This window comes from Ursus maritimus, unplaced genomic scaffold (assembly GCF_017311325.1).
Source record: "Ursus maritimus isolate PB19 unplaced genomic scaffold, ASM1731132v1 scaffold_19, whole genome shotgun sequence".
Taxonomy (NCBI): Eukaryota; Metazoa; Chordata; class Mammalia; order Carnivora; family Ursidae; genus Ursus; species Ursus maritimus.
This window is the reverse complement of record NW_024424341.1, coordinates 56,163,635-56,174,349: the sequence shown is the minus strand read 5'-3', so window position 1 is coordinate 56,174,349 and position 10,715 is coordinate 56,163,635. Positions and strand designations below refer to the sequence as shown.

General features: G+C 55.1%; 1 protein-coding gene across 1 annotated transcript; it reads right to left on the bottom strand.

Annotated features, from left to right (window-relative positions):
• Nucleotides 1-1,290: 1,290 nt before the first annotated feature.
• On the bottom strand, nt 1,291-3,535 carry CRX (cone-rod homeobox). Its single transcript, XM_008684495.2, has 3 exons — nt 3,424-3,535; nt 2,689-2,840; nt 1,291-1,938 (listed from the first exon to the last, which is right to left on the bottom strand). The coding sequence occupies exons 1-3, from the start codon at nt 3,521-3,523 to the stop codon at nt 1,291-1,293; spliced, it is 900 nt and encodes a 299-aa protein (XP_008682717.1). The 5' UTR covers nt 3,524-3,535.
• Nucleotides 3,536-10,715: the final 7,180 nt, after the last annotated feature.

Here is a 10,715-nt window from a genome sequence, read left to right as displayed (position 1 = left end):
TTCCTCTTCTTTGTGGGGCTGGTGGTTCCCATGTACCAGCACACCACCCCCTTCCCGCCCTACTTCCTGCTACCTTGTGAAGCCCCCCAGTGAAAGGCTCATGGCTGCTTCTCCCCCAGGGCCAAACATGGAAGAAAAATTCAGACTGAGGAAGCAAGACCAAAGCACTAAACTTCCAAGAGTGTCATCATGCCTGACTCCTTCTTAAAATTCTCTCAGTGCTTGTCTCTGTTGCTGGGGGTCAAGTTGCATGGAAAGAAAGATGGCGCCGCCCCAGGGAAACTCCCTCAGGCCGGGCTCTCTGGTCCAGTCCCCACAAGGGGAACAGGAAACAGAATCTAAGAGAAAGACTGTGTATTTGAAATGTGGGGCTTCCGCCAAACCCACTTCTCTCCCCCGACCCCCATCTCTTGCCCCCATCTCTTGCATATTTACAAAAGGGAAGCCTGCCACCTCCTCTTCTTTTTTGAAATGCCCACAGCTAGAGTTGGGGCCCAGAATCGGCCCCAGTTGCAACTACCACAGTTCCTCCAACGCTTGGGTGAAATTCACCTTTAGAAAATCCTAGAACAGAAGGGGGGAGAAGGACACATGAAACAGGAAGCTTGCCTTCCATTCTCCCACCAAATATGCCCATTCTCAACGTCCGAAAGAACGCATGAATGGTCAGAAGTCTTTAAGAAACAAAGAAGAAGAAGAAGAAAAAGAAGAAGAAGAAGAAGAAGAAGAAGAAGAAGAAGAAGAAGAAGAAGAAAAAATATATATATATATCAAAGAGCCCCCTAACCCTACCATGTAAAACCTGACATGTGTGAAACCTGTTACCTCCCCAAATGCATTTTTTAAATTGAACTGTATACAGTTGGCCTAAGCTTCCATGGTGGGGCTGCTTAGAAGTCTATCTTTGGATTTTCTAGAAGGTTCTCTAGCCATATGCTAAGGAAGTCTCCTGAGTGGAAGGTACAGAACTGAGTCCCCCCCCCCGTCTCTGTTCAGGGCCACCTTGAGTCTGACCTCACCGGTACCCCCACATCAACTGAGGGTGCAGTTTAATTTCCTCTCGGGGCACATTCTCGGCACCGGTTTCTGGAGTCCGGGGCTCGTGGCTTAAACCGGCAGCTGGGTGGAGGGTTACTGAGACCTACTGAGCCGCAGCGAGGAGATCCTCCCCGGGGGGAGGGGGAGGGACTGTGGTGGGCTGCTCCACACAGGATCGATTGGCCAGCTCCGAGGCTTTCCCAGGGAGGCCCGTCCCGGGGCAGGTGGTGACGAGACGCAGAAGAGTATCTTCTACAAGATCTGAAACTTCCAGGCACTCTGATCCTTGTAATCCAGAGGGTCCATGGGGTTGTAGGTGAACTTCCAGGTGCCTGTGGGGTCCTTGAATTCCAAGCTGTCCACAGGGCTATAGGTGCCGTAGCCCTGGCCTGACAGGGAGGTGGGGGACTGGGCCAGGGAGGGCCCCACGGAGGGGCCGGAAAGGGGGCTGAGAGCCGGGCCCCCCAACTGGGGCACCATGGGGGAAAGATAGGGATCCAGGCCGCTGAAATAGGAGCTCGGAGACCCGTAGGCTGAGGGGGAAGAGCAGAAAGCCGAGGCGGGGGCGTAGGTCATGGCGTAGGGCGCCGAGGTCAGAGGAGGCCCCGAGGCCACCAGCCCCGCCCGCTGGGCCTCGGGCAAAGGGGACTCTGAGGCCGGGCTCCAGATGGACACGGTGGCCACGGCCGCGGTGGGGGAGCCTGAGGGGCCGGGTAGAGGGGGGCTGTAGGAGTCTGAGATGCCCAGGGGGTCTGGACAGACGTCCGAGGAGGACCTCGGCGACGTGCCCGCCTTCCTCTTGGCAGGGCGAGCCTTGGTCTGGGCTCCCGGGGGCTGTGGCTGCTGTTTCTGCTGCTGACGCTGCTGGCGGCATTTGGCTCTGCGGTTCTTGAACCAAACCTGGGGGGGCGGGGAGAAGGGATGGGGTGGGTGAGTGGGGAGGGAGCCCTGGGAAGCCCCCACGGTGCCCTGAAATGGTGGTGTTTATTGATGAGGCATGCCCAAATCACGCCTCCCCACCTTGCAGTCAGTTATGGGGAGCTCTGTCCGTGCATCCGACCATCCATCCATCCATCCCTCATTCGTATCAGCAATTAGACACACGTGCACAATCCTATGTACACACATACAATCACACATGCAGTTGTGCATATAATCACACACACGCACCCATCCAGTCATACGCGCACACGCACGATCATACAAACGCAGATATCTACACGTGTCCATCCACCCACCCGATCAGTTCATAAACGAGCGTGAACTACGACTTGGGGGATACCTCCACGGAGCTGATGTTCTTGCTGAGAGAGTCAGATTATAAATCAACAGGAAGGAAACTGCACAGTATTTTCCGAGGTGAGCAACACTTTAGAAGACCCAATGGAGCGGGAGGAGGGGGCCGCGGAGCAGGGGTGTCAGGGGACATTGTGACTTTAAATGCGAGGGTCCCTCTAGGTCTCGCTGACGGACACGGTGACCTGATTGGTCGATAAACAAAGACCTGAGCAAGGCGATGGGGAATCAACCTTCCAGGGAGAAGGAACAGAGTGTGCAAAGGGCCTGGGGCCAGTGTGACTATGACTCTGCCTCCCTTCACTCTGGGTCTCAGGAAGGGCTGGAAGGGGCCAAGGGCGCAGAGCACCCCACCTGAACCCTGGACTCGGGCAGATTGATCTTCAGAGCCACTTCCTCTCGTGCGTACACATCCGGGTACTGAGTCTTGGCAAACAGGGCCTCCAGCTCCTCCAGCTGGCTCCGGGTGAAGGTGGTCCGCTCCCGCCTCTGCTTTCTCGGGGCGCCTAAGGCAGGGACAGGACAACGGGACCATCGGCGGACCTGGACCTCCCAGTCTCTTTGTCTGCTGGTGGGAGGCCCTGAGGTTTGGTGAGATGCCCAGAAGCCCTTTCTGGGGGTTCATCTGCCCAAGAGAAGGGTGCACCTATTCCCTGACCTTGTAGACTTCCCTCTGTCTCCCCGGGAAACAGGGCCCCTCTTTGCCCCTCATCTTGGGGCTCATGAGTCACCCCGAGAACTGGCGTTAGCCCTGTAAGGAGGGGAATGAGTTGGGTTTTTATGCCCTTTCTAAAATTTCTTATGCACTAAGCCATGTTCAGTTGACACACCCCATTGAGAATATTCAACTCCTTCTCGGGTAGAAGAGTGACAGGTCCCCTAGCGGGAGCCACTTCCTAAATTGCTATGAGTGACCCCACGCTTTCCTCCACCCCTCAGTCCGCGGAAAAATGTTTGGCAAATTGCAAATGACTAGATACGGCTGGTGTGACTCCGACAGCACCCCAGTAATTTCCCAGCTTCTTCCTGAGGCTGAAGGTCCCTGGGGGCCACTGAGAGCCGGGGGGTCGGGAGAAGGACGGTACTCACTTGGATAGGACACAGCTTGGTGCATCAGATCCACGCTGGGACCACTCAGGGCCAAGGCGTTGACTGAGTAGTGGGGCCCCGGGTTCATATACGCCATCATGATCTTTGGGGACTCCGCGGCCCAGGTCTGCGGGCCTGCAAGAGAGGAGGGGGCGCTCAGACACTCCCCAGGTACTACGTGGTGCCCGGCAGGCTCAGGTCCAAGTCCTGCTTCAGACTCTTAGGTATGTGACCTTGGGCACCTAGCTCTCTGTGCCTCAGTTTCCACACCTATAAAACGGCCCTCCGCTCAAGGTGGGCAAAGCTTCCCCAAAACCCTGTCTGCAAAAGCAGCTGAAACTGTAATTCACATTCTAGGCCCCAGAAAAGATGTCCAGCCCCACACAGAATCACGGACAGCAGGGTGACCCTCTGTCCCGGCCTGCTTGGGACGGGGAGGTTTCTAGAGACGTGGGTATTTCCCCCACAAACACGGGAAGAGTCCCGGACAAACTGGGATGGCAGTCTCATGGAAACAAGTGATGGACGATCCTCCACGACCAAGTGTGACCCGTCAGGTGGGCAGAGATAAAAGAGGTCCGTTAGCCCCGGCCTGGGTGCGGGAGAAGCAGGTGCTCCGGCGTGGGGTCGGGGGCAGCGAGCAGCGAGCATCATCTATGCGGTGGAAAAAAACTAGAAGCATTCATCAAAGCGAAATGCCATCTTTCCTCTCCCCACCGCCACCCCCTCCCCGGGGCAATTTGCTTTCGGGGCGCCTTCGTCCCCTCGAGGGAAGATGGGAATGCAAAGAGCATTTACATCTTTAGGTGGTTGGGAGGGTGAATGCGGGATGTGTACCCGCTCCTTAAACGAGCACCTGACACCACGGTCAGTGCCGCAAAGCGAACAGCAGGGGGCGCCCCTGGCCATTTGCAAGCGGATGTTTGCATGAGCTCCATGGCGCACGGGTACGATCGCCAAAATCTGGAAGCAGCCTCTATGTGCACCAAAGGGGAGGCAGTAAGTAAATTATGCAAGTAGCTGATGGCACTTGTATTCAAGGGAATTCCATGAAGTCACTAAAAAGTATAAGGCGGCTGCAAACTGATTTTTAGAACTCTGTGGTAAAGAGTGAAGAGAAATGATCCCAAACTTGGCCATAAGAGGCAACAGTGTGTCATTTCTAGATCATCCTGGGAGCCTGTTTAACAGAACCCTTCCCGGCCCAAGGGTTATTTCATTTTCTTTTTCTCTTTCTTTCTTTCCTTCCTTCCTTCCTTCCTTCCTTCCTTCCCTCCCTCTTTCTTTCTCTTTCTTTCTTTCTTTCTTTCTTCTTTCTTTCTTTCTTTTCTTCCTTCCTTCCCTCCCTCTTTCTTTCTTTTCTTTCTTTCTCTTTCTTTCTTTCTTTCTTTCTTTTTCTTTCTTTTAAAAGATTTTATTTATTTATTTGAGAGAGAGAGCGAGAGAGAACAGAGCACGAGGGAGGGGCAGAGGGAGAAGCAGAGTCCCTGCTGAGCAGGGAGCCCGATGCAGGGCTCGATCCCGGGATCCCTGAGATCACGACCCGAGCCGGAGGCAGACGCTTAACCGACTGAGCCACCCAGGCGGCCCTATTTCATTTTCTAAGGGGCCGGATCTCTGTATTTGCTACGGATCAGGGTCTAGACTGTGATAAGGTAAACGGTAACGCAGTTTGGTGGCAAATGATTCGTCTCCGGCAGAAAGGATGACCTCAAGGTTACAGAGGATTTGCTGCCCTGCTGTCCAGTGTCCCTTCTGTTTTCGCACGTTCCTGAAGAATCGTATTAGCCTCTGTTCTTGACTCCCCCCTCTGAAACAGTTGGTTTTCTCATTTAATAACTTAAATAAATCTTTGATCTGGGCTTGTTATGTATGTCTGAGAGTCAGGTTTTTCAATTTTGTTATAATTAGGGGCGCCTGGGTGGCTCAGTCAGTTAAGCATCTGCCTTCGGCTCAGGTCATGATCTCGGGATCCTGGGATCGAGTCCCGCATTGGGCTCCTTGCTCAGCGGGGAGCCTGCTTCTTCCTCTGCCTGCCGTCCCCCTGCTTGTGCTCTTTCTGTCAAATAAATAAATAAAATCTTAAAAAAAGTTTTTTTGTTAAAATTACACTTTGATAAAAGGAGCATGAATGTGTGTGTTAGATGTCCTTTATTACCAAAATAGATATTTAATGTAATATATATTATATGATATATACATAGGCAACATATATTATATATACTCGAAGGAAAAGTTATGGTGTTGAGCAGTGTGTAGCAGGCCGTCATTCATGATTTTTTTTTAAAGATTTATTTATTTATTTATTTGACAGGATAGAGACAGCCAGCGAGAGAGGGAACACAAGCAGGGGGAGTGGGAGAGGAAGAAGCAGGCTCATAGCAGAGGAGCCTGATGTGGGGCTCGATCCCATAACGCCGGGATCACGCCCTGAGCCGAAGGCAGACGCTTAACCGCTGTGCCACCCAGGCGCCCCTGTCATTCATGATTTTTAAAACAAGGCAGCAACTATATAAAATATATGTGATATATATGTAAGCCCATGTATGCACAGAAAATTGCCGGAAGGACAGAGGATATTGCCAGAAGTGAGGCCCTCTGGAGAGATGTGCTGTATCCAAGCCTTGCTTTGACAGTTTGGATTGCTTTGTCACCGTAAGGACATAGAAGCTTTTCAAAAACAAAAGCAAAAATAAAATCTAAACAAAACAAAAAACCATGAGACCTTTTCCGGGGCTCCCTATCGCCCCCACTAAGATGGCCTCAGGGAGCCTCGCAGCCTCCCTAGGTGTGTGCAGAAGCCATCCCCTGGGCCAGGTGTGCCTCCTGTCTGGTCCCTGTCACAGCTAACATCTCTCTTCTGGCAATTTCCAACTCAAGCAGAACTTCCCTGGGGAGGCCATCCCACAGGCTACCCTGGATTTCTCTCTCTCCCTCTTTCTGTCTCTCTGTCTCTGTCTGTCTGTCTCTCTCCCACACATACACCAATATTTCAGAAATAAGTAAAAGTAAAAAAAAGAAGACCTTTGCTTTAGCTCCTTCCTCCTTCCCGCTCCCACTAGCCTGTCCTTCTTGTCCCTCACTTGGGGGACACCGTCCTATTTATCATGAACTGCCCCTCCAGGAAATATTTTTGAGATCCCACCTTGCCGTAGGTGGTGGGGACGTAGCAAGAAATGAGGCACCAGCCTCTCTGTTCTCATGGGATTGAACCTCTGGGAAAATGAAATGGGGAAACGGGGTAGTGACAGGGTTTGGGGAGAGGGTAAGACAGCTTATCTAGATGGATGGTCAGGGAAGACCTCTCTGTGAGGAGGTGACCCTGGGGCTGGAAAGCTATGGGCTCAGTCACCGTGGGAAGATGCCTCCAGGCAGAAGGAACAGCAGCTGCAAAGCGCAGAGGCTGGGATCGTTTTGTCCTTTTGGAGGAGGAAACCAGATGCCCAATGTGACGGGGGCAGAGCGATCCAGGTGGAGAGCAAACCGATGATGTAGGGCCTGGCCGGGAAAGTCACGGGGCAGCTCAGTGTTGGTGGTTACAGTAAAAGCAAAAAGCCGGTTTAAATCCGAAGACCTGATGGGCGTTCTAGGAAGCCCCCGACAATCTTCCCCCTGGGATTCACCCCCTTGTGTTGTCCCCTCCCACGGAGCAGGACTGCCGTGGGCCCCCCATTCGGCACTGCAGAAATGATAGGGTGACCTCCAAGCCTGGCGCTGCTCTGGGGGGAGCCGGTCAGGGTCGTGAGGACGCGCAAAGCAGGCCTGCGGGTGGGGGCTGGGGGGCGTCCAGGTGGCCAGGCACTGAGGTGTCCCGCCAACAGCCACGGGACCAAGCCCCCCAGGAAAGGTCAGTTCCAAAGCGTCAGGCAAGCCCGCCAAGGACTCAGGCCTGGTCAACATCAGGGTACAACAGCACGAAGGGACCTGAGCCAGAATCGCCCAGGGGAGCCGCCAGAGTTCCCTGTCCCCCAGACACAGTATGAGACCATAAATGTTGGCTGTTTTGAGCGGCTAAGTTTTAGCGTAACTTGTTACACAGCTAGGGCTAACTCACACACAAGCCTTCTCTATGCATGACACCCTTACATCCTCAGCACAGCCTCGGGAGGCAGACACTGCATTACTGGCATGTTCCCATTTCACAGACGGGAACGTCTTCAGTAACCTCAGGCACCGTTACTTGCCCAGGGTCACACACGGGCTGTCAGTGGGGACCCGGGATCCCACCCTGGGATGGAGACTCCTGAAGTCTCCTCTCCTGGCACCCAGCCTGCGTTCCCTCTGTCCTCTCCCTCTTCTCCAAGGAGGCCAGGATGCTTCATCGGCCCTTCTGGAGGGCGCGGAAATGGGGAGGCGTTGGAACTGCCCTGCTAGGGACCCGGTGCGGGGCCTGGAACCAGAGCATCCACGTTCATTGTCTTCCCGTCCACTCTGCGCCGGCTTAACCAGGCTAAGCGGCCGGCCTTCCAGGAAAGCCCGGCCTTCTCGCAACGGGGCGATCCACCCTACAGACAGGGAATGGGAGCCTGGGCCGAGGGAGGTGCTCGCCCAAGGCCAAGCAGCTGGTCATGACAATGACCTCCGGGACTGAGTGTCTGCCGGCTCCTCAGACAACCCCCAGGTGCTTCGAGGACAAGACGTCCGCAAAGAATAATAGCAAAAATAACGTCGGACAGCCACTGAAATTTTTCCCTGGCAACAAGACGAGACAGCTAGCGGTATCACGGCCTCAGGACTTCCCCGCCCTACACGGGCTTTTGGTGTCCCACCGCAAGGAGCACAGACAGCAACACCTACAAGGTCCACCTTTTGTTGAGAATTTACGATCAGCCTATCATCATCCCGCCCGGCGAAGTTCAAGGCAATGATGCTTCATTGTCCCCAAGCTGGGCTGAGGGAGACCACTCTCCCTGACCTGGGGACCAGCCTGTGGGACCCGAGGCTGGCACTCAGGGCTCCCGAGGACCAGCAGCCACTGGGTCCAGCCTCCCACCCAAGCAGGTGCTCTGACAGGTGAGGCCTGAAGGCTGGCACGCACCTTGTGGGTAGTCAAGGAGGTGATCCCATTCTACAGATGGGGAAACGGAGGCTGAGGGGTGCAGAGGAAGGTACCCGCCCCCAGGCAGGCAGCTGACAATCATAAGAACCTCCAGTCATGATCTCCCCACTGCTCAGACCCTGCACCGAGGGCCTCGGGGGCAAGATCTCAGGCAACAATCATCCTGATAAAACTTCTTCCAACGTAGGTCCTCCTAGAATCCTCACTTCAGAGGCGGAAACTGAGGCTCAGAGAGTAGAGTCCCCTGTTCTCGACCCCCAAATCTGCCCCCGGACCCCCAAGCAGGGTGAAGCCAGCTCCCTCTCCTGGGCTCACTGCAGGCCAGGCCTGTGACACGGGTTCCCCGTGGCCCTTCGTGGTAACTTGTCATTGTCACCACTTAGCAGACGAGGAAACTCCCTCAGTCCTTCCAGGCAACACTCACAGGCACCCTGCACCTCCAAACACCAGGATGGAACCCCCATTCCCTAGAGGACCCTGCAGCAAACACCACACATGACTTCCTCTCGGCCCCGGTGCCCGGCGCTGAGAATTGAGTCTCCCGTCTCTTGCTCCCCCTCCCTCTGTCCCCTCTGCCACGTTTGCAAGACACTCACCTTCAGAAATGGGGGCTGGGGCTCTCCTGGTGGCCCAGGTCCTGGACGGAATCGGCAGGTGGCAGAGGCTGAAGGAAACGGGTCCCCTCACATGGGGAGATTTTAAGCCCCGGCTGGGAGTGATGTCATTTGCGGTGGCCTGGATCTCAGAGGGTAATCCTGGCCCGGGTGGGGGACTTGACTGGAAGCCAGGAGGTGACATTGGAGTGGAGGAGGAGGGGCACCCGTCTGCCTAATCCCTTCCTCTCCTCCCCGAGACATCTTGGCAATTAGGGCTGATGGGGACGGGAAAACCCAGCTCCTGCCTGTGACCAGGAGCCCCCACTCTTCAGGGAAGTTCTTCCTGAGGTCTAACCAGTGTCCCTCCCACTTTGGCGTCCCATCAAAGAGGAAGGAGAGAAAGACTGGGTGTTGCTGAGAGATCATTTGAAAATTAAGGGGTGCAGGGCTTTCTGCCTCCCCTCCTGGATCACCCTTTCTCTCCCCAACATTCTGTCTGCCGACTAATTCAAACCTGTCCAGCCCCGTTGTTCGTGGCTTCTGCCTCAGTTTCCCTTTTTCTCTCTGTTGGCCTTGGCCTCTATCACTCGGGTCTCTGACCTTTCTGTCTCTACCGAACATCAGCTTCTCCTACTTGCTCTTGCCCCCCTCTCCTTCCCTCTCCCTCCCTCCATGCCACTGCTCTTTGTTTGGGAGCTCTGTGCCTCAGTTTCTCTCTTCCTTGGGCCTCTGGCTATGCCACACCTGCCACTTTGCCTGTGTGCCCCCCACCTCGTTCTCCAACTCCCGTGTCTCTCCGTCCCTGTCTCCCTGTCTGTCCACCTGTCCCTACAACTCCAGCCCACCCCCCATACCTCTGTGCTCCTTTATCCAACCTCCCCAGTTCCAAGCCGTGGTCCTGTTTCTCCCTCTTTTTCTCCAACACCTCATCTGATTCTCTGACTCTCGCTTTCTTTCTCCTGCCTTTCCCCCCATTGCTGCTTTCTCCCTATCTAGGTAGCCCCTCTCGCTCTGTACTTCTGATTGTCTTCGTCTCCATCTCCCTCCCTGGGTCCGTTCTAGTTCACCATACACGCGAGCGTACACACGGGCGCACACACATCCTCACACACGTACATACACGCGTGCGATGCTGGTAATCCTGCCTCGTGGCTCGGTCATTGTGTTTCACCATAGGGGGCTCTTTCTTTCCCCACCCCCGCGAACCCCCTGCCGGGGGAGATTAAGGCCAGCAGCCTGGCTGGGGAATCAGGGCAGGTCTCATTAGCTTGAAGAACCAGGGGTGACAGGGAGACAGGGAGGGGCTGTCTGACCTGCAGTGACCAGTCAGGAGGCTACTGATGGGACAATCCAGTGCTGTTAACAGCCCGTCCTGGCCCTCCGGAGCAGGGAAGGGAAGGAGGCCGAGCACAGAGAGGGAGAGAGGGTCCTCACGGCCCCACGGGAGACAAGTTTCAGCTTCTCCACATCACCTCCTCCTGGGGCTGTGAACCCATCTGCCCGTCGGGGCCCCCCAAGGTGGGAGGGTGTGCAGAGGTGGGGTCTCAGAAGGTCATGCACATGGCCCTGGGGGCAGGTGAGTCCACATTTAGGCCCTTCCTCTTCTGAGCTGGACCCCTCCCAGGACAAGTCGCTTT

What these genes read in the sequence shown, in the direction of transcription:
- CRX (XM_008684495.2), bottom strand. Translation starts at nt 3,523, where the DNA reads ATGATGGCGTATATGAACCCGGGGCCCCACTACTCAGTCAACGCCTTG. An exon ending in CCAAGCTGTGTCCTATCCAA is followed by an intron (nt 2,841 to 3,423) that starts GTGAGTACCGTC and finishes TCCCTGCCTTAG; the next exon opens with GCGCCCCGAGAAAGCAGAGG. An exon ending in TGCCCGAGTCCAGGGTTCAG is followed by an intron (nt 1,939 to 2,688) that starts GTGGGGTGCTCT and finishes CCGCCCCCCCAG; the next exon opens with GTTTGGTTCAAGAACCGCAG.